Source organism: Leuciscus leuciscus, assembly GCF_965113295.1.
Source record: "Leuciscus leuciscus genome assembly, chromosome: 23".
Taxonomy (NCBI): domain Eukaryota; kingdom Metazoa; phylum Chordata; class Actinopteri; order Cypriniformes; family Leuciscidae; genus Leuciscus; species Leuciscus leuciscus.
Genome location: NC_138747.1, coordinates 2,062,614 through 2,086,232, shown reverse-complemented (window position 1 = coordinate 2,086,232; position 23,619 = coordinate 2,062,614). Strand labels below are relative to the sequence as shown.

At 40.5% G+C, this 23,619-nt stretch overlaps 2 protein-coding genes and 1 long non-coding RNA gene across 3 annotated transcripts in view; all 3 read right to left on the bottom strand.

Annotated features, from left to right (window-relative positions):
• Window positions 1-2,995: 2,995 nt before the first annotated feature.
• On the bottom strand, window positions 2,996-5,385 carry LOC309487433 (uncharacterized protein). The gene is made up of 3 exons (XM_082155084.1): window positions 5,376-5,385; window positions 4,475-5,007; window positions 2,996-4,295 (listed from the first exon to the last, which is right to left on the bottom strand). The coding sequence occupies exons 2-3, from the start codon at window positions 4,964-4,966 to the stop codon at window positions 4,143-4,145; spliced, it is 645 nt and encodes a 214-aa protein (XP_082011210.1). The 5' UTR covers window positions 4,967-5,007; window positions 5,376-5,385; the 3' UTR covers window positions 2,996-4,142.
• A 1,641-nt stretch (window positions 5,386-7,026) lies between these two features.
• LOC309488458 (uncharacterized protein) lies at window positions 7,027-9,002 on the bottom strand. The gene is made up of 2 exons (XM_082156694.1): window positions 8,516-9,002; window positions 7,027-7,655 (listed from the first exon to the last, which is right to left on the bottom strand). Exons 1-2 carry the CDS (start codon window positions 8,966-8,968, stop codon window positions 7,503-7,505), a joined length of 606 nt encoding a protein of 201 aa, XP_082012820.1. The 5' UTR covers window positions 8,969-9,002; the 3' UTR covers window positions 7,027-7,502.
• Window positions 9,003-13,631: 4,629 nt separating this feature from the next.
• The window catches only part of LOC309488039, a 29,695-nt gene continuing 19,707 nt past the window's right edge, over window positions 13,632-23,619 (bottom strand). Inside the window, exon 2 of the long non-coding RNA XR_014201987.1 lies at window positions 13,632-13,744. This is a non-coding gene — a long non-coding RNA (uncharacterized lncRNA). The remainder of the gene's footprint in view (window positions 13,745-23,619) is intronic.

Genomic DNA, 23,619 nt, shown 5'->3' with positions numbered 1-23,619 from the left:
GCAGATGTTTGATAAGCTGACACGCACCTGAGCTGCAAGACAGGGAAAACTCTTCTGGAACTTTCAGTCAATCCTTGAGTTTTTGCATTGAGGATCTGATGTCAAAGCGCATGACCAGAAGTACTAGGGTTGCCAACTGTCCCGAATTACCCGGGACGTCCCGTATTTTGGGTCTAATTTATTTGTCCCGTACGGGACCTCCCTTGTCCCGATTAAATAGACTGCTACGCTGATCTAACCACTGACTGATACAACAGCAACACGACACTTGAGAATGATCACGACACCGCATCATCCAATCACAGCCCACACTCACACGCATCAGACCATACGAATAACAAACTCTAAATTGAGAATTAATTATTCTTTTGGGACAAATTATTGTTTGATTTGCGAACAGAATCCTCTGCTGTCTGGTCGCTCCCGGTTCGATCCGGAGATTCCGGACTCGCGCTAACGGCAAATCCCTTTCACTGTCCGGCCGGGTTTTGATTTCGGCAAATCAGTTTTGGTGAATTCAAACAACGTGATTATTGTTATATATATTATTATTCTAGCCAGGCTAGAAAACATGAAATCTTCCTGAGGGAAAAGTATGCTATTACTTTCTTTAATTTCTTTCAAATGTAGCGTATAATGTTACAAAAGCTTTCTATTTCAGATAAATGCTATTATTTTGAACTATGGTTTGTGTGTAATGTGACTTTTTTTGTGTGACATTAAAAATTCGTTTTAGAATTAGATTGTACATAAATAGGTTAAGCAAAACAAATGTGTTTATATCTGAGAAAATTGTAAACACATACAAACCTGAAATGACATATACTGTGTGATACAGTACAAATATTTTGAGTGTCCCTTATTTTCCTTTAAAGAACCACGATTGTCCCGCATTTTTCTTTTCTGAAGTTGGCAACCCTATGAAGTACCATCACCCGGTAGAGAGATTCAAATGATCAGAAGTTATAAACTAGCGCATGTTAGCCTATTCTGCAGGGTACTGGCTAATTAACCAAGTTTCATGCCGGTGGAAGGGAGATTTACGACTTCTAAGGCCATAGTGGCGGCATACTCGCAAATGAAGATATTTGGAGAAAAAATAAACGACACAGACCTCAGCCAATCAGAAACCACATCCTCCTGCTGATATGATGTAATCACAGCTGTCACTCACTTTGAAGTAATGCTGCAGGCTGTCTATGAGGCTTCTCCGAGGGCTGAAGACCAGAACATCAGCGACACATTAATGAATCTGAGAGTATGTAATGGGCACAGGTGTGGATGTGAGATTATACCTGTCACAGGTGCGCAGGCGTTTGAGCTGGAACTTCATGTTGGCTTCTGGGAAGGTGTATTTATGCCAGAAGCTCACTCTCCTCCTTCAGATGGGACAGACAAACCATCAGGAACTCATGGGCGTCCTGAGAGGAGAGAAACCGAAAGAAAACAAGGTTAAACTCCCTCACCTGCCGATGATCTCCCCTGAAATCTGGATGGCGAGTTTCAGTGCATCTCTTCACTGTAGACATGAGCTTCGCCTTCAGCTTCTCGTCATTGCCTTTCAGCCCGGTCATATGCAGGTCATTAAGCGCCCTGGAGAGGAAATCACACAATTATTACACTATAATTATATAAATTACATATTTAATTTGTATAGTATGGCTTTAGTTTTGCTGCGTCGAAATTTAAATTTTCCCATGTATCACTGCATCAATACAGTGTTGGTACCTGAGCATTGCGCTTCCCTCATTGCACCGCTCCCTCTGGGAAAGGACGTCGTTCCCGAAGGGAGAAACGGCGAGAAGCAATGCAACATGAAGTTCATGTATGACGTGTTTCTTAAATTGGGAAAACTTTGGCAGGAGGTCTTCAGTTAGAGGACATCTGTGAAAGGCACGTCATATGTGACTATATGTGTTCAAGCTTTTAACTAGTAGTGGACATCACAACATTTTCTCCATTTTGTCCGGCGATGCTGTCGACACAACATCAGCCAGCTCTACATCATCCTCCGTGTGGCTCCCGCTGCTCGACCTCCATCTGACTCTCATGTCTCTGCTGTTGATTTGTGCTGCTCTGTGGATGATGTGAGTCTCTGATCAGGTGCTTCTTTGCATTTAGCAAAAGCTTTTACCCAAAGCCTCATATCATAATGTTTATGTTCTCTGTCTTTCTAAACAGAAGGAAAAAACGACAATCCCCTAAAAGACCTGAAGAAAAAGAGCACAGCAAACAGGTACCTAACAAAAAAAATTCTCTAAGGACGTTTTTATAACAACCACAATAAGGGTATAAACGAGCGGCTTACATTTTGCTAATGTTCCATTTACGTTGTGAAAACGTTATTTCTGAACGTTCAAAACATCCAGTTTTTAAACATTTAATTTTTTTTTTTGAGTTTTCCATTCCATTTCATCCTCAACGTTCCATTTGAATGTTCTCTGAACGTTCTGAAATACATAACATTTAAACAAACATTAGACGAACATCCAACTAAAATGTTGAAGAAAAAACGTTCCATAAACGGTATGAATAACGTTTTTGTGCTTACATTGAGAACATTATTAAAGGCTAGAAAACTTTGAACACACGTTCTATTAACGTTATGCTCATATATAATGTAACATAAATGTTAACCAAAGTTCTGAGAACGTTCCCCGTTAGCTGGGTAATCTTAACCACAACCAAGTTTTTAATAGACTTGATGTGTAAAACTAGTTTCAAACCTGAACCTTTGATGTGTCTTTTCTCCAGAATTACACCGTGAATGAAAATAACTGGAGGATTGGTGACATGGATCTGAGAAGATATATTTATTTCAGACTGCAAAGTAAAATACACCACAAAGCATCAGCAGAGGAAGCTGTTTCATGCTTTCAAGAGTGTCACGTGACAGTGCTGCCCACTAGTGAACATCACAACAGGATCCTATGATTGAGGTACATACAGTAGACAGAATTCATATTTATACACACCACACTGTTTTTTTTTATGATCTCAAAGCTTTGGTCTTTGTAAGAATCAGTTCTGGTTCTTTTAGGTTGTCGTGTTTCACAGACTGATTTTACATCTCAGTATTAGACAGTTGGTCACAAAATCACCCAGTTTACCTGAATTTACCCTGATAAAAGTGAAAGTCATTCATATTGGAGACTGTATGTATAATTGTTTGTCAGCTCTCGATACAGAAACATGCTATAAGTTTAAAGGTTGGTTACAAACTTTATTTCATCCTATAGTCATATAAAACTATTTGGCCTTCCATTGAGTAATGCAGTAAAATAAGATTAGATGATAATCTACAATTTAATCATTTACAGTTGTTCTGCACATTATTATAACAACCATAAAATGCTCAGCTTTTTCTTTACCAGAAATAACATTATGAGCTGTGCTACTTCTGATGGACATGGCTGGCTCATATGTTTCCATATCTGTCACAGATAGGTTCTATTTTGTCTCGGTTTTCTTTGTGTTCAGTTTGTTTGCCTGTATTATTTTGACCTAGTTTGACAGTGTGCGTCAATGAATCTTCCCATTCACCTGTTAATCGTTAATTATCTCGTTCGCTCCTTTGTTTACTCAGTGTATTTAAGCAATGGGTTTGATCCTTCTCCCTTTTGTATCTCAGCATATGACAATATCCAGTCAGATATCTAGGAAAACTTGATATGAAAAATGTATGAGCTTTATTTATGAGACTGTTCGCAAATGCGTGTACATTACATTTAACAAGGCCGTATTGAGCAGATACAATTTGGAGACCTTGTATATTAATAGATGAGCAGAAACAATGTATTTCATGAACTATCAGAACTTTTCTTTTGGGTTATAAATCATACAGAGTATATACATATATACATATACATCTCATTAAAACCAGAATACTCAGAGTGGTTTTTTTCTTTTTCTTTATTTAAATGCTTTATTTTGATGTGTAATTTAAAACAATGAAAGAAACTTGCACTAAATGAAATGTAGTTTTATAAGTGCTCAGTGCATTGATAGTCATACAGTTTTCAATCGGACAGCATTAAATAAAATAGAAATAAAATGTAAACATACAATAGATTATTTTCTCAAAGGATCTTGAAAATACTTGTAATTTCCAATCTGCATTTGAAGCAGAATACAGCATCTGTTCATTTAAATACGCCTTTCACGTACAGTATGAAGATGGTGGTCACCGCGTAGGTTGCGAGGCCGATACCGAGAGCGACATTGTTCAGGACCAAAGCCGTTCTGGAGGATCTGATTGCTAAATCTTGCCGTCCAGCCATGTTATTATTTCGAGTCTGCGAAAACAAACACAATTTAAATATATAAATAAAATGTAATGCATGTTTTCCTTTCATACTAAAAATCTGCATTTTTCATTCTGTAATTTCATCATAGCTTTTGATGCCTCCAAATGCAAATCCAAATTTCAAAGTTGTGGCGATCAAATACTCTTGAAGTGAGAGCGAATACTTACATTGGACGAGTTAATGATGGCAGCGATTCCCAGAGGGAAACAGCAGAACAGCAGAGTAAAGATGGAGTAGCACAAGTAATCCGACACATGAACGGACGCTGTGGAGGTCATGAACACAGTGGGCTGAACCATTACCCCAGTGTGACCTGCGTACGGTCTTTGTGGATATGCAGACATGCCTGGATATGGCTGTTGATGGGCATACGGGCCCTGAGGGCCCCCAGGAGCTGCGTACGGCTGGCTGGGATATCCAGACGGGTTGGGATAGGACGATGGGAACGGGTATCCGGCACTAGGGTGTTCCTGGTATGCTGGCGGTGCAGGCGGATCCATCCTGGGCTTCTGCGATGGATCCTGCTCATCTGGAGCACCAGTGAATGAGGGGTTTATTCTCTCGATTGTCGGTCCTTGATTGTACATGTCTTCTCTTGTACTCGTGAACTCTTTGGTTTCGTGCTTCTTGCTGGTGAATCTGCCGTCTTGTGTTTTCATGAACCTTGTCCTCTGATGGTGACGTGCAGATTTATAGGACTCTAATGGGAGGTGGTTTACAGCTTGATAAGGGGAGGTTCAGCGGAGATTCAGTGTAATAATTGCTTCATCTTGAACATTACACCCAATACAATGTTTCTTAACTGGTTGATCACGCCTAAAAATGCGTTTTAACCGTGAAGTCAAAAGTGCAATTAAATCATAAAAAAAAATCAACTTCTTTAATCAAGATTATTTAGTATTGCAAAACATGCATCTTTAAAGTCGACCTGAAATCAAAATTTACCCTATTTACTTTGTTAGCGCATATTACTAGTCTTGTGGTGAACAATTAATCCGTGCAAGTTAATACACTGAAAAAAATTGTTTGCCGTGGTAATCTTTAATCTAAATCTGAAAAGTTACTTACGGTCTGAATGGCGTTCCTTTTCTGATGACGTCAGTTTGATGGCTTGGGTTGAAAACGCTAAACCACTCCCCTCAAACCGTCAGTCTGCTATGAGCAGAGATGGAGAGGAGGAGCGCTAAAGTAAAACCCTGCCCTCGTTTCAATATTCCCTTTCACTTGGAAATATGTCACAACACTGGAGAAAAGTTGTTTGCAACTTCCGGTCCATGCAGACTTTAATAAAAGGTTTACATAAGTTTCACATTATGAGCTGTGCTACTTATGATTACACATGGATCAATTATCTGAAAGCTGGATAAATAAGCTGTCCATTGATGTGTGGTTTGTTAGGATAGGACAATATTTGGTCGAGATACAATTATTTGAAAATCTGGAATCTGAGGGTGCAAAAAAAATCGAAAAATTTAGAAAATCTTTAAAGTTGTCCATTTATGTTCGCGATTGTGCAGCATTCACTCACAAAAACAAATGTTTTTATATATTTACGGAAGGAAATTTACAAAATATCTTCATGGAACATGATCTTTACTTAAAGGTGCATTGCGCAAGTCTCTGAGTTTTTGCAGAACTATGCCCCCTCTGGCGGCAAGCGAAACTGCAACAACAAAAGTTTTCTTTTTTTTATCTTACGTGGAGTTTGCGTTGGTGTTTGAAATTAACTACAAGCCGGTCTCTTAGAATCCATCCTCTACGGAGAATGGCGGCGAATACACAAACCTGCCAGACAGCCAGGTGAGCGTGCCGTGAACGCGCATGACGTCACGCCCAGTCTCAAATTCCGACCCGAATCCCTCTTATTTATTTTACTGTACAGGATTATAGAGACAATCGCAGTGATCAGAGAAGGGCTCATTCAGCCCATCAGGCAATTGTTTAAGCATGTATGGGTTAGAAAACGGGTATTTTTAACATGAAAAGTTGCGCAATGCACCTTTAATATCCAATACATTTTTGGCATAAAAGAAAAATCTATCATTTTGACCCATACAATGTACTGTATTGTTGACTATTGCCACAAATATACCCGTGCGACATGTGACTGGTTTTGTGATCTCCAGCATTTAGCACTTGTCACGCTCTTTGTTGTTGGGTTACAATGTGTGTGTCATAACGTTCAGTTGGGTTGATGACATTAATGGTAAGTTAAAAGTTGTGGGTAACGTTGGGTAGAGGATACCTATATCTTTTCTCCTGTTTAATGGATGGTTAAGGAGTGAGGGAAGCTATATGTTGTTTTGTTTTCTTTATTGTATGTATAGGTAGTCATAGTTAATGTTATCCCTTTAAGGTAGAGGTATTTTTGTTTTCTTTTGTTTGGGTCCTCCTCCCCAGGTAATGCTTTCGTTTGTATTTTTGGTTTCTTCGTAATGTTTTATTTAATATCCCTGGTTACTTTTGAACCCCTGTTTAGTGTAAAAATAAAAGGCAGACATGCTTTTTTTTTTTAACCCTAATGTTTGGTTGTTTGTGACTCTGGGGCTGGAGACTTGAAGATCCTCAAGAATCTCTCCAAACATTTATTGTTCATCGTTCCCTATTTACCCATAGACGGAAGGGAAAGACTTAACAATTGGGGTCTCGTTCGGGATCGAAAGATAGAGAAATAGAGTGAAAAATACCCTCCAAAAACACTCCTTGTATGAATAGCAGAGGCAAATTTTTAATACATCCTTGGACGTAACATTACATTTAACAAGGCCGTAATGAGCAGATCAATCTTGCATAAATTGCTAGAAAAGATTGATACCTTGTATAATAAGATGAGCAGAACACTTAATGTATTTCATGAACATATATATATTCTTTTGGGTTATGGATCATATTGTTATTTCAATTTAAAAAAAACAGAAAATTCAGTCCTTTTTCTCCATTAAAATTCTCCATTTCTCCACTTTATTTTGATGTGTAATTTAAAAGAATGAAAGAAACTTGCACTAAATTAAATGTAGTTTCATAAGTGCTCAGTGCATTGATGGTAATACAGTTTTCAGTCTGACAGCATTAAAAAAAAAAAAAAAAAAAAAAAAAACATACATTGAATTATTTCCTCAAAAGATCTTGAAAATACCTATAATTTCTTCTGCAAAATCATGAATAGCAGAATTTAAAGCAGAATACAGCATGTGTTCATTTAATTATGCCATACATCCACAGTATGACGAGGGTGGTCACTGTGTAGATTGTGAGGCCTAAACCGAGAGCGAGATTGTTCAGGATCAACGCCGTTCTGGAGGATCTGATCGCAAAATCTTGTCGTCCAGCCATGTTAGCATCTCGAGTCTATGAAAACAAACACACAAAAAAGAGAGGTTTTTAAAAAACTGTCAATACATGAACAGAAGGAACACGGGTATCATTGAGCAGGAAATTTATCACACAGGTAAAGGACTGAATGACCAGCAGACAATCAGGTAAGTGTGTAACTTGGGTTACACAAGAATGCAGACAGTCACAGATCTTTCCATCATTTGCATGGTTATGGTGGAGCACACGGATCACGCTGTTGATGCCTCCAAATGTAAATCCAAAGTTCAAAGTTATCCAGAGCTATGAACCTAATAATGCTGTTATCTCTGTTGTAAAAGGAGAATCCAGCAGCTGTCTGGTGAGATGACTATGACGTCATTTCACAGGAACTGGTAAGTTTCAGTTGCAATATGACCTTCTGGTTTCCCAGTATACAGTTAGCAGATAATCACAAAATGTATTTAGAGTTAATGCAAAAATCACTGCATCACAACATGTTCACGTAGAAAATCAACTCAATGAAACCTATTATCATCACATTCTATGAATCACATTCTATATATATATATATATTAGTATTGTATTATGATAAGCTCAGTACAGTTTATTTTTATTTATATGACATGTTCGATAAAATCTTTCATCATCAAATGTAACATCTATGGGTCATTTTATGAAGCATTCAGTTAAGTTCGTTTTTAATACATTTCTATTTTAAACATTTTATCAGACAAATAAAGTCTTTCAGTGTTACAAACAAAGATAATAAATATACTAACAAAAAAAATTGGATCATATGCATGTTGTCAATTAAAACGTATTTTCATTATTTCAAACATAGGTAATTCATTATGAGGCAATCAATTACTCTTGAAATGAGAGTGAATACTTACAGAGGCAGAGAAGATGATGGCAGCGAATCCCAGAGGGAAAAAGCAGAACAGCAGAGTAAAGACGGAGTAGCACAAGTAATCCGACACATGAGCGGGCGCTGTGGAGGTCATGAACACAGTGGGCTGAACCGTGACCCCGGTGTGACCTGCATTCGATCTTTGTGGGTATATAGACATGCTTTGAAATTGCTGTTGTTGGGGATACGGACCCTGAGGGCCACCTTGAGCTGCGTATGGCTGGCTGGGATATCCAGAAGTGTTGGGATAGGACCCTGGTGACAAAGGCGGACTCATCCAGGGCTTCTGCGATGGATCCTGCTCATCTGGAGCGCCAGTGAATGAGGGGTTTATTCTCCCGATTGTCGGTCCTTGATTGTACATGTCTTCTCTTTTACTCGTGATCTCTTTGGTTTCGTGCTTCTTGGTGCTGAATCTGCCGTCTTGTGTTTTCATGAACCTTGTCCTCTGATGGTGATGGAGATTTATAGGACTCTAATGGGAGGTGGTTTACAGCTTGATAGGGGAGGTTCAGTACAGATTCATTGCTTTATCTTATCTGAACCACTTTATCTCAGCTAACAAAAATACGTTCTTAGAATGTTATGAGATAATTATCCCTGATTGTTTTTTAAACGTCCAATACATGTCCAGTTTGTTTTAATGTATTAAGGAGTTTTTATTTTTTGGTTTAAGTGAACGTAAAGGAGTCAAAACATCCAGTTTTTCAAATGTGTTTTCTTGGTTATGCAAGAATCCTCCAAACATTCCCACAGGGACATTGCTTCTACTCTTCCATCCATTCTCCACACCACTTAACCTCTGTAGAGCCCCTTTCACAAAGCACATTGAGATCTTTAAGATCACTAAATTCAAGGCTTTTGGTCATACCTAGGATATCCAGAACCACCAAAGGAGGGAGAGCATTTTCACATTTGGCTCCAAAACTCTGGAATAGTCTTCCTGATACTGTTCGTTGCTCAGACTCGCTCTCCCAGTTTAAAACTAGATTAAAGTCGCATCTCTTCAGCCAGGCATTCATATAATCCCACAGTTCAAACTACAATCCGGCCTCTATCCAATGCCAGAGGAGAACTGGCCCCCGACTGAGCCTGGGTTCTCCCAAGGTTTTTTTTTCTCCATTAAGGCACCTGATGGAGTTTTAGGACACCATTAGGTCACTTGATGGAGTTTTTCGGTTCCTTGCCACTGTTGCCTTTGGCTTGCTCAGTTGGGGATATTTTGGGGATATTTAATTTAATTTTATCAATCAATAAATTCCTCTTGAAACAAACTTGTTGTATTATTTTAATTTAATACTGTGAAGCTGCTTTGATGCAATCTGTATTGTGAAAAGCGCTATACAAATAAACTTGACTTGACTTGACTTGACATTGATCCCCGGAAATTGCCATAAAATTGCTAGAGTGTCTTCCGTGTGAACGGAAACATGTCCAGGGTTCGATGCCGGGATGGGGACCTCGTAACATTGCCGGGATCAGTTCCGGAACGCACCCTGTGTGAACAAAAGCCAGGACCAATGCCGTAAAGGGTCTTTTGTTGCTCTTAGAAGAAAGTTTGTGTCTGTAATCAACAAAACAAAGAACGAAAAAATTTCTGCAAAATAGAATGAAGCAGAGACCAGGAGCTCCTTACTATTCGCGCTGAAGCAGAGAGCGTTCGCCAGCTTTGTGGAACGACCGAATCCGGAAAAAAATGCTTGAGCGTGGTTTCTCGAGATCGAAATCGCAGATCATTAGTAAACTTAAGACGCTGTGTAAAAAAATCCACCAAGTGCTCGACTACAATGGAAAGAGCAGTAGCGGAAGATTAGACTGGCCTTTCTACAACACATCCTGACGTCACGTGTCTTCATGGGATCTTTACGGGATCTACAGGCAGGGGAAACAACCTGGGTTGTGTTTCCCAAAATCATTGTTTGCCAACTATGGTCGCAAGTCCCGTCATTATCAGCATAGTTTGACGAGTCTGCGATGCCCAAAAACATAGTTCTGACGAACATTCGCAAAAAGCATCGCAAAGTTGTGTGGTTTGAATGACAGCTCTCTACCTGTGGTTAGAAGCAGAGTTTCTTGTTTGATTATATGATTGAATATAAAGCATAATAACTGTATATAATAAAAATTAGAAAAAGTCCTCAGATGCCATGTTCGTAATTTATAGCAAAACATCTAGCATTAATTCGATCTCAAACAGATTCTGTTACGTCAACGTCACCAACGTATTTGGGATCACTTCAGGGAGCCCCAATCATCTTCGAGTGTATACAGAACAAGCCAATGCACATTCGCGTGCGAGATTTGCAGCACTGGTATAAATACTTAAGCGGATGCATGCACCTTTGTCTTTCGCTTCGGAGCCGAGTTGTGAACACTTCTCTCTCCAAAAGTGCTGCAGACTTCACAAGCTTTGGATCTCTCTTTTCTTGGTGTTCCAGCGGTGGCCGCGAGCCTACAGTTCAAACAACTGCTGTTTCATAGAACTGTGAATTTCATTGTGTCGGTCTTGAGGGCGTTCCTTTTAAAAGTGTACTGCAGGCTGCACTATTCCTTGCTTGTGCATATTCTCCAAAAGTGCTGCAGTATATTCTATGTTGCCTTTGGCTTGCTTAGTTGGGGATATTTTGGGGATATTTAATTTAATTTTATCAATCAATAAATTCCTCTTGAAACAAACTTTGTTGTATTATTTTAATTTAATACTGTGAAGCTGCTTTGATACAATCTGTATTGTGAAAAGCGCTATACAAATAAACTTGACTTGACTTGACTTGACTATATTAAAAGAGTGTTTTTCCCTAAAAGACCTTCACGGGTGTGACACTGCATCCTTTTTAGGAATGTCGTTCCCTGGCTCCAGCTGACGGTCACAATCGTTGCCTCACGTGTTTGGCCATTCAATACACTGAGGCTGTTTTTATGGATAGTACATGTTCTCACTGCGGGAACATGTCTATCTTGGTGGTAAGGTCGAGACTTGCTTACCTCAATGGAGGTGGAGTCCTCTCGCCTATGCCCCGATCTAGAACTTATTCTGGTCCCCAGAATAGGGCTACTTCGGCGCTTAGCCAGGGTGACCTGAGGATCACCATGAGGGCTTCCTCGCCGAGTCAGCCTCCGTGGGCCCCTCACGCCTCTCTAACACCACAAGCCATGGAGCTTCCATTGGAGCGCGCTGGTCCCTTCTAGATCTCATGGTCGTTTCCTTCGGGGCTCCAGCTGACGATCAGATGTCGATCGCAGCATCGGAGGGGGAGCTTCAGTCTTCTAGAGATGAAGGCTCGGCTGAGTTGCCTCCTGGGAGAGTGGCATTGCACGAGACAGGTATGTTATCCCAGGCCGCCGAAAAGGTCGGGCTCACGTGGAATCCTCCACCGTGTCTTGAAGCTTCTAGGTTGGACGAGCCGCCCCGGTGCCTTTCTTCCCAGAGGTACATGAGGAACTAGAACGTGGACGGCACCTTATTCTGCCAGAGGCCATTCAAGTACCTCCTCCCTCTTCACGACCCTCGATGTCGGGGCAGCTAAGGGGTACATGGATATCCCCTGGTGGAGCGGGCCGTCGCGGTGCAACTGTGTCCAACGTCCGCTGCCTCCTGGCGGGGTAATCTACGGTTCCCATCCAAGGCCTGTAAGTTCTCGTCTGGTTTGACGGGCAAGGCTTATATTTATACCCGCGCTGTGGGGCGCAAAATGCAAATCTCGCACTCCAATGTGCATTAGCTCGTTCTGTATACACTCGGAGATGATTAGGACTCCCTGAAGTGATCCCAAATACGTCGGTGACGTCACGTAACGTCTCCGTTCCCTCCCTCAGGGAACAAGGGTTACATACGTAACCGAGACATCATTACTCCAGCACCGGCATGACATCATTAACCAACGTGGTTGAACGACCAATTTGTGACAATACGGTTTCGGGAAACAGTTGTGACTAGCTAGTTGATTTCTTCAATGATGTATCATACTATGGTAGTTCAGCAGCAAGTTACGTCGTTGTATGTGAAAAACACCCCTGGACGGATGGCCAGCCCATCACAAGGCTCATACACAAACTCTTCAGTATCGCCAATTTACCTGTGCGAGTACCTGGAGGAAACCCACACTGACACACAGAGGACCAAACCAGAGACCTTCTCGCTGTGAGCTGACAATGCAGCCACTATGCTGTCTTGATTATAGCCTATATGAATTCAAGTGATAAAAATAGATCAAATGTAAGCAATTCATTTCTTACAGCCACAGGTATGGATTTCAAACAAAATTTTTAAGTACCAAAAACTGTTAAGACACATTTTTCAGAATCGGAATGACATTTATTCGCCATATGTGCGCAAATACAAGTAATTTGTTGTGTTTTTTTAGGAGTTCTGGGTACATACATACATGATAAATAGGAAGAACATATAAATAAGAAAATAATAATTATAAAAATAAAGTTTTATACATCTGGAACAGAAGACTTATCCATAATAATCAACATAATGCACGGTAAACTGTAAAATGAACTGCAGCAGTGCTAAACTTGCATTATACAACAAGTACAACACACAAACTATCAATGCATGAATCAAACTCACTAAGACTGGCGACAATTTGTAAATTTATTTAGTAAAAAAATTAATTTCAAGGTTCACATTTCATTCAGTGGGATTTTGAATCGAATCGTGACCTCAAGAATCAATCTGAATCAAATCGTGAGGTACCAAAAGATTCTAATCCCTGATATTTTGATACAAAGGTACATCACATAATCAATTCTGATGGAAAATATCTTATCTTACATTTGGAAACAATCAAACTGGTCAGAGCGAATAGTAGAAAATATATAAATGATTAAAGAAATCAATAACGTGAAAAAAAAATAATGCAACAAAGAAAGATGATTAAATGAATACTATCAATGAAGATATTAATAAGATTCATAAAACGGAATAATAAATAAATAAATTACATTAATCAAGAGAATACATTTAAATGCAAATAATTTCACGTACACCACTTGTGATTTGTAATTTCTTTGGTAAAATAGTGATTAGCTGCATGTGAAGCAGAATACAGCATTAAAAATAGGCTTGATTGTGCAGTGAGAGGAGGATGATCAGTATGTAGATTGCGAGGCCGATACCGAGAGCGACATTGTTCAGGATCAATGTCGTTCTGGAGGACCTGGTCGCTATATCTTGCTGTCCAGCTATGTTAGCATTTTGAGTCTGCAAAAAAACAATCAAACTGTCAATGCACGTTTTATTTCATACAAAAAATCAGCATTTTTCATTCTGTAATGTCATATCATAGATCATTGCTTTTGATGCCTCCAAATGCAAATCCAAAGTTATCCAGAGCTATAACCCTGATTATGCTGTAATCTCTGGTGTTAAAGGAGAATCCAGCTATCTGATGAGATGACTATGACATCTAGAGATAATGAGAATAATTAATAAATGTTGTGTATGTGGTAGAGCAGCCGCTGATCAGATGCGCACTGCAAACGGAACAGGAGACAACGGGGCTAAAGGCGCACCGCGGTAAAAGACGACTTTGAGTTTATCTTTCTCTAGACCACTAGATGGCACAAAAACTTGCAACATCACTTTCCAAAACATCTGCTTTTCAAGATGCACGTGGAAATTTGTCTGATCCTTGACTCGATTCTGCGCTAATTTTATCTAATATGTTAAAATGTTGTAGATTTAAGTAGCAAATGATAATCTATAATTATGGTAATTATAATGATAATCAATGACTATATTTTGAGACAAAGGTCTTCTTGGTGATTTTCAGTTTTGTTCAAGATAATTAAAGCTGCAGTTTTTCAATAGCGAAAGAATATGTAAAGTATAGTATTTGGGGTAAAAGGCGCCCCTTCTGCGCCTAATTAACCAATAATTAGCATGATAATAAACAGCTGACTAACTTTTCCATTTATTGACATGATGTGGTTAGATTCAGATGGGAAATATCATAGCAATATTAAGTTGGGTGTCAATCTGAGAGATAATCACCATATTCATAATGAAACCATCATATTTAAAAATAATAATAATTATATATATATATATATATATGATACTATCATATAATAAAATATGATTTAATGTTACAACTGTACATTTATATTTAATTATTATGGGATCTCGTTCAATGCTTTGAGAATCTTTACTTTTTTAATGTATTTTTAAAATATATTTTTATATTAACATATTTTAATGACAGTATATTTATTGATCAAAAATGAATTATTTTGATTGTTTTTAACAAGTATTCATTTAGACATTATAAAAAAAATAATTTAAATTTAACATTTTCTGCAATCATACACTGGGAGAAGTGAAAAGCAAATTTTTTCTGTGTAAACCTGCGTTACTGCATGCATACTTTCATAATTTAGCCCCGGGACCGGGTTTCGTAACCCATCCCTGATGACATCATTGCAGGAAATGAAAAGTTTAATTTGCAATATGACCGTAAAGTTTCCTAGCATTTTAGTAGATAGTCATTAATGTAATTAGAGTTTATGCAAATATCACTGCATCACAACATGTTCACAAAGAAGATCAACTCAATAAAACCTTTTGTCGTCACATTCTATAAAGTGTTAAATTGTGTAAAAGTGCATTATCTCAAGCTATATATATACAAAATTACTGTATTTCACATACAACAATTACATTGTTACAATTACAAGCAATGTAAATTGCTTTACAGTATTATACTGCAATACATTTTACAGCAATTACCAAAAATTTTAAAGGACTTTATTGGTAACTCTTTTGCCAGTAAATTCCTGTAAATTCTACGGTACATTTTTTACAGTGTATATCTCAAGCTATATATGAAGTGAGAGTGAATACTTACAGAGATAGAGTAGATGACAGCAGCGATTCCAAGTGGGAAACAACAACACAGCAGAGTAAAGATGGAGTAGAACAAGTAATCCGGCAAATTAACAGGCGCTGGTGTGGAGGTTATGAACACAGTGGGCTGAACCATGACCCCGGTGTGAACTGGACCTTGTGGATATATAGACATGCCTGGATACGGTGGCGGATCCATCCTGGGCTGTGATGGATTCTTCTCATCTGGAAAGTCACTGAATGAGGGGTTTATTGTCCCGATTGTTGGTCCTTGACTGTACATGTCTTCTCTTGTACTCGTGATCTCTTTGGTTTCGTGCTTCTTGCTGGTGAATCTGCCGTCTTGTGTTTTTATGAACCTCTGATGGTGATGGAGATTTATAGGACTCTAATGGGAGGTGGTTTACAGCTTATTAGAGGAGGTTCAGTCAGTGGAGATTCAGTGTAATCATTGCTTCATCTTTACTGAACATTACAGTAATAACTGGTTGATCAAGCTTAAAAATGTGTTTTAACCATGAAGTCAAAAATGTATTTAAATCATAAAAAAAATCTATTTCTTTAATCGAGAATAGTACAGCAAAACATGCACCTTTGATGAAAGTGAGGAGAAAAGATTTCCTATCTTTTGATGTCCAAAATCATGTTTAATCAAATATATTCGGTATTCTGCTGCAAATTCATCTGCCATTCGGTAGAAGCTCATCAAATTAGACAGATGGCAATATGAAAAGATTGCGTGATGCCAGTGTTATTTTAGTAAGATCCTATTATAGTTTTAATTTATATTTTTATATTTTTCATTTTAAATTGAATTAATGTTTTAGTAATTTTGTTGTGTTATCATTTTTATTCGTTTTCTATATTTAAAAAAACTACATGACAACAACACAACAAAATTACTAAAACTTAAATTCTATTTAAAATATTGAATAGCCTATATATAGTTATATATTGTATTATTAGTACAAATTATACTAAATAAAAATGAAATAAAATAAGTTTCACTTTTTGTTTTGTTTCATCTAACATTTATTTTATTAGGCTATTTCATTCAAGTAAAAAAAAAAAAATTTAAGGATGGCTCACCCAAAAATACAAATGTTGTCATTTCTTACCCTCAAGTTGTTTCCTGTATGAGTTCTTGAACCTGTATATTCTGGTTTACACAAGAGAAGATATTTTAAAGAATGTTGTTAAACACCCACTGACTTCAACATTTCTAGTTATTCGTGTATATCGAGTCTAGTGTCGTCTGACAGTCATAAAGATTGACGTCAACTCAGAGGAAGAATGTGTGTATAAACCTTGAAGATGCAAACGGGGTAAATCATGTTTCACTTCTCATCTCCTGAGATTCCTTCATCTGATCGGTTTTTGAAGGCAGCATAGATGTATCCTTCGCTGCCTTTGATATCCCACAATCCTGTGCTTTCCTTTCTGTGACAGTTGAGCTAGAAACATAAAGATGGCGTCTGAAAGTTGTGGCTGGTCATCAGTTTGTGTGTAAATGTACATTTTTGATAAATGTTTTCCACTTATGATGTCATTTCTAGCGAGAAATTACTATTGTGGTCATTAAAGCTGCATTCAGTAACTTTTTTAGGCCTATTCCGTAACCTCTGCGATATAGGCCTATGCAAAGTTCGCCAAACATCACCATGATTTTGAGGCGGAGGAGGACGAAAAGTGCCATCATTGCCATCGGGTAAGCTGTGTCAAAAGGGAGGCCCACTGTCTTAGCGCTCCTATCTTGCACCCAGCGCAATTGACTTTGTACACCGATGCATGTATCATTCCTCTTTTGCACCCGACGCACAGCGGACTTTTCCCTCTACAGACGCACGTCGGTAAATTAGGGAATGAACTTGCGCTCCCATGGGCGGTTAAGCGAAAAGAGGAGGCGTGTTCCGGCGCAAACGTTCCCTGGTGCTATTTTGCAGTTCCCTTTCAAAAGTTACTATCGATGCTGCGCTGCTTAGCGCATTGGTAAACGTCTTTAAATGTGACCAGCTGTGAATATAGTGTATAAACACGTCAATAGAATTGACCCGGAGGTAATATAGCCTCGGCCGGTGACACGAGGCTATAAATAGATGAGCCACAGGTGCATCGTCAGGTCTTTTGTTTTTAGACCACTCTGTGTATGTGTGTCAAACAATCTCTCTCTCTACAAAACTCACTTCAGATCTTTGTTAGGAGTTAGTGTTCAAAACTGGCAGTGTGCAGATTTCTCTCTTTCTCATCTCAACATACAAGTGAAAAGAGTTCAAGTTACAGTTTTTCTCAGTCGCTTTGGTGCATTTCTCACATCACTATTTACATTTGCACAGCAGTTAGTTCAACCTCCACAACATTTAGTCATTTGTTCACATCATAGTAGCAGTTTCTCATTCCTTCCAACAAATTGCAAATGCTTTTGGACATGCATCAATTGCTTTCATACAACTCTCTGCTGTTTTATAACATTATCATTTGCTTATGTCATGTCAGTCAAAATTAACTATACTTGTGAATGCTGAATAGTCATTCCATATAAAACTAATAGTCCTCATTTCATTGCTTGAGTCATTACATACAAAAATGTTGAACTAGTTGTCAAAATCTGTCAAGCAAATTTTACACATTTTTTTTAATCTTTTTTATCCTGAAAATGTCCCGTAGTCTATACCAGACAGAGAGGAACGTCCGGATGTGCATGAATGATTACAGTACTACTGTATGTATGTTGTATGTTCAGTTCCAATATGTACTGCAATATTGTTTCCAGTTGCGCACAGCTCTACCCAAAGGGAGTTTATGTTTGTTGTAAATAAGGGTGTATTTTTTCTTTTGCACAATGCTGTGAACAAATTAGAATTGCAAAGAGCATATGCAGTAAAAATGTGAAACATACATATTCAGTGTCTTGTACTCAGTTACCTCACTAAATACAGTAATGTGTAACTTTACTGTATTTTTCAAATGGCTGTGCAAATAGTATATCGTGCTGTCTTGAGCATTTTCAGGTAGTGTCACCAAGATCTGACTTTTTTGCATTGGAAAACATTTACAGAGTAAACTGTCATAATGAAAACATGACAAAGCCATTTGACTATCTTGTTCATAAACAATGGTGTCAGGACTTTTCATCTTGATGACACTGACACTTTCATTGACATGAATACTTGCTTTTGAGGAATGATCTATCCATTTTGAGCAAGTGACACGCTTTTGCAGGTTATCAACTAGGTTTTGCAGTTTGTACTAATTGTTTTGAGAACTGAATTAACTGTTGTGCAAATGTAAATAGTGATGTGAGAAATGCACCAAAGCGACTGAGAAAAACTGTAAAAGAAATCAGCTGGTTAAAAATGAGTGAACAGCAGATTAAGCGCTGTGTCCATGAAAGCTTTAGCTTAAGTTCTGCCAGGAAGACTTTATTACTACGTCACTTATTACCTTCATCTCTATCCAATCACGTCTTTATACTTTCTGTATAAAAGATCAGTACTTACACATGTTTGAGTTCGCAGATGCCGACGCGACAACAACCTCCACCCTCCCCACCACCACCAGGATGGTCCTGTCCATACCTTTCAGGGGGGTCGGCTGCGCCCCTGCCTTCGTCTTCAGGCAGGAGATGCAGATCCGCTACCCTCGGATTACGAACTATGGACGGGGCCTACGCCAAAGTCTCTTTATAATGCTTGCTGGGCTGTCAATAAATGTATGCTTCGTTACATCATTTTATCTCCCGAGTCTTTCTGGTAGAACTGGATACACACACTTACTGCTTTGTTTGTTTGGGGAAAGAGCATGCTGCCCTTGCATTTGAGCATGGTGATTGCGAGCACAGTGGAATGTTCACAGTTAAAGTGCTTCGAGTTCGCTGTGCTTATTTCAAAGGGGTAGCTTATTTCAACAATGATTGTGGGGCTCGCATGTCGATCTGGCTGAGGAACGAGAGACGGTGCGTCCCTATCGCTCGTTCTCTCTCCAGATCGCGATGTCCTTTTGCCTGACTACCGAAGCATGCCACGGCGCTTCTTCGGCTCGGGCAGAGGACATTGAATCTCGTGAGTTCGCCGCCTCCGAGCGTTCCTCCCATGATAATAAAAGGAGAACTGCTTGGGGCGATTGCTCGTGCAGTGGACAGATTACTCTGATCACAACAAAAAGAGTCCCATAAAACACTCACAGTCTATAAATAAAGATTGTAAATATTTGTGTCTTGTGTCCTCGACATCGAGCCATTTTACTATAGCGGGTGCGAGGGCACATGATACTGCCTCAGTTTGGAGAGACGCTCGCGGGCTATCTCTCCCCTGAGATCACATTATCAGATGCATTTTCAGCGGTCAGGCTGGTACTGCGCTGTACACCATGGCTGTGTTACAGGCATACCATGCTGATCTTATGAAAGATTTAAACACAGCCTATCATCCAGACCGTGTTTGCTTGTCTGATTGATTTTGGTTGTGTTTATTGCTGAGGAACTGATATGTATTTATATATAATATAATATTGTCTGGCTGTTCTTTGGCCACATTTAATTCTGAGGAATTAAAGCTGCCTCCGAACACTTCTCTCGTTATGATAAAACGTTTGAGAGGTTCTCGAGGTGGTGCCTTGTGTAATGGCCGGATTACAACTAGACTGCCCTCCTTAAGGATCTCCATGACGTTAACTCATTCATGGGGAAAACCTTATTCTTCGTGCATCTTTGTGCCCTCGACGTATTAAGACTATCGTTGGTGCAGGGGTGTGTGGTTATACGATGATGGACCAGTCCGAAGAGACACTTGCTAAAATCTCTTCTTTTTGCTCATCATCCTTTAAGGAGGGTTCAAAAGCAGAGTGTAGCGAGTTGCGCTCCCCCTCGTAAAAACTGGGGATCTGCTCGTTGCACTCAGCAGCCTCATAATAGACCTAAGACAAAATCCTGAGGGTTGTTTTGTCCCAGGTCTGTGGGGGTGTGCCCCGACGGGACGAGGCATGCAAATCAAACAGCTCCTACCTGACACCCTTACGAAACCACTGTACTTCCCCGCCACCTCTGGTGATTCGGGGGGCAGCGGTTTCCAGCGAAATGTTAGATGTTCTGTGTCCTGGATGACAGCAAGAAGCAACAGAACATCTAACATTTTGCTGGAAACCACTGCCCCCCGAATCACCAGAGGTGGCGAGGAAGTACAGTGGTTTCGTGAGGGTGTCAGGTAGGAGCTGTTTGATTTGCATGCCTCGTCCCGTCTAACATCCCCTCAAAAGGAAGTGTTAAAATTGATACCACTCTCAGAGAGTCTGGCAGCCTTTTCTGCGTGGGTATTAAGTACAGTACAAATAGGATACAGAATCCAATTTATTAATCGTCCTCCGCGTTTCAACGGCGTGGTATCCACTTCCGTGAGACCGGAACTGGCGCATGTACTGTCACAAGAGCTACAATCTCTGCTGAGCAAAGAGGCCATAGAACATGTTCCTCTTCCAGAGAGAGAGAGTCAGGCTATTACAGCAGATACTTCCTGGTTCCCAAGAAGGATGGGGGGTTGCGTCCAATCTTCGATCTTCGAGGCTTAAACCGTACAGTCAAAGCGCTCAAGTTCAAGATGTTAACTGTAAAGACGATCGTGTCGCAAATTCAAGTGCACTTTCTAAAACTATGTTTATGGTAAGGGTTACGTGCTGCGGCTTCGTTCCCTTTTTATGTGGTTCAGACCCCGGTTCCTTGCCTTGGGTCCCACTTTAGGTGCGTCTTGCCGTCGCAGAATGCTAACGGCAGACGCCTCCCTGATGGGCTGGGGAGCGGTCTTAAGTGGTCGTCCAGCTCAAGGGGAATGGGAGGGTCATCAGCTCACTTGGCACATCAACTGCCTCGAGCAGATGACTGCATTTCTGGCCCTGAAATACTTTCTCCCTCAGTTGAGAGACTGTCATGTCCTAGTGCGGCACAGCAGCAGTTTCTTACATAAATCACCAGGGAGGTCTGCCGTTATGAGACCATTCTAAGTGCTAGGGCTTCCTCCACTAGAAAGAGTTATGCCAACAAATGGAGTGTCTTTAAATGTGGTGTGTTGTACATAATGCAGATCCAGTCAACTGCCAGATTGCTTCAGTTCTACCAGAAAGACTTGGGAGATAAATTGATATAACAAGCGCATGTTTATTAACAGCCCAGCAAGCATTCATTTATAAAGTTCTTTGGCGAAGGCCCCATCCTTAGCGCGCAATGCGAGAGTAGCGGAAGCTGCATACCCTGCCTGAAGACGAAGGCAGGGGCGCAGCCGACCCCCTGGAGGTAAAGGAAGGGACCATCCTGGTGGTGGTGGGGAGGATGGAAGGAAGGGACCATCCTGGTGGTGGTGGGGAGGATGGAGGGAAAGGACCATCTTGGAGGTGGTTGGGGAGGATGGAGGTAATTGGCGCCGTCAGTATCTGCGAACTCAGATGAATGTAAGTACCATTCTTTTATACTGAGAGTGTTAACACATGATTGGTTAGGAGTGAGTTAATACATGACGCGCTGATTGAGACTTCCTGGCAGAACTTAACGCTAAGCTTACATTTCTACCAGAAAGACTCGGGAGTTAAATTGATATAACAAGCGCATGTTTATTAACAGCCCAGCAAGCATAAATTTATAAAGTTCTTTGGCGTAGGCCCCATCCTTAGCGCGCAATGCGAGGGTAGCGGAAGCTGCATATCCTGCCTGAAGACGAAGGCAGGGGCGCAGCCGACCCCCAAAGAAAGGTGGAGAAATAATTCCACCAGGACGGAGCCCACCCCCAAAGAAGTGTAAGAAAATATACCCACCAGTCGTGCATCCTGCAGTTCCTGAAACGAGAGAAAAAGTAAGTTAAAAATAAGCGTGATAATTTTTTTTTTATTATTTTTTTTTTTTATTAAAGCAGGGCCACGAGGACCATTAGACTACGATGGGCCGCACATGGACATAAGTAATAGACAACATAGAGACAAGGTCCTATGGACAACACATAGAAGCCATAATAGCGCAAGGTCGTGATGACCACATAGAGACGAGGCCACGATGGACCACTTGACCACGATGGGCCGCACATAAAAGCCATTAAGGCGCCAGGTCATGATAGACCACATAAACACAAGGTCAAGCTTGACCACAGGCCATGATAGACCACATAAACACAAGGTCTTGCTTGACCACAAGGCCGTGATAGACCACAAAAACACAAGGTCATGCTTGACCACAAGGCCGTGATAGACCACACATAAGCAAGGCCGCGATGGACCAACATACCTCAATGGGCACACACAGACAAGCCACAATGGCCACACGGCCATGATAGACCACATATAAGCAGGGCCATGATGGCCACGAGACCGCGATGGGCCACACACAGGACAGGCCACGATAGGCCACACGGCCATTGGACCACATAAAACCAAGGCCGCGAAGGACCACAAGGCCATGATGGCCGCATATAGGACAAGGCCACAGTAGGCCACACGGCCATGGGAGACCACAGAGACGAGACCGCTTAGGAGCCACAACAGCCGCTAATGCCACACAAAGACAAAACCTATAAGACAAGGCTACTAAGCCACACAGAACCGAGGCCACGATGGACCACAGACCACGATGGGCCACATATAGGACAAGGCCACATAGCCATGATAGACCACACTGAACCAAGGCCACGATGGACCACAGACCACGATGGGCCACATATAGGACAAGACCACGATAGGCCACAAGGCCACTAAGGCCACACATAGACATGGCCAATTAGGCCACATGTAACCAAGACCTCTATAGGTCACTAGACCACGATGGGCCTTGCAGGACAAGGCCACAATAGGCCACACGGCCATGGGAGACCACAGAGACGAGACCGCTTAAGAGCCACAACGGCCGCTAATGCCACACAAAAGACAAGTTTCACGAGACAAGGCCGCTAGGCCACACAAAACCAAGGCCACGATGGACCACAAGACCACGATGGGCCATAAGGACAAGGCCACAATAGGCTACACGGCCATAATCTACCACACAGAAAACGGCTATGATAGCCACTCAGGACAAGCAGATTAATTGAAACATGACACCACCACCAATATTTGCATGAGGATTTACCTGAATCGTTACTGAAGAGCTTGCTGAGATTCCAGAATGATTTTAGAATCATTTCTTAAATAAGACTTGAATGCAGAGGAAAACCATCTGCCCATCATCTTGATAGCTGAAGTAGAAATGCCACATTCGGCTGCTGTAG

Coding starts and splice junctions, on each gene's coding strand:
- LOC309488458 (XM_082156694.1), bottom strand. CDS start 8,968: ATGAAAACACAAGACGGCAGATTCAGCACCAAGAAGCACGAAACCAAA. Junction 7,656..8,515: donor CCATCATCTTCTCTGCCTCT/GTAAGTATTCAC, acceptor TTGTTTTCATAG/ACTCGAGATGCTAACATGGC.
- LOC309487433 (XM_082155084.1), bottom strand. CDS start 4,966: ATGAAAACACAAGACGGCAGATTCACCAGCAAGAAGCACGAAACCAAA. Junction 4,296..4,474: donor CCATCATTAACTCGTCCAAT/GTAAGTATTCGC, acceptor TTGTTTTCGCAG/ACTCGAAATAATAACATGGC.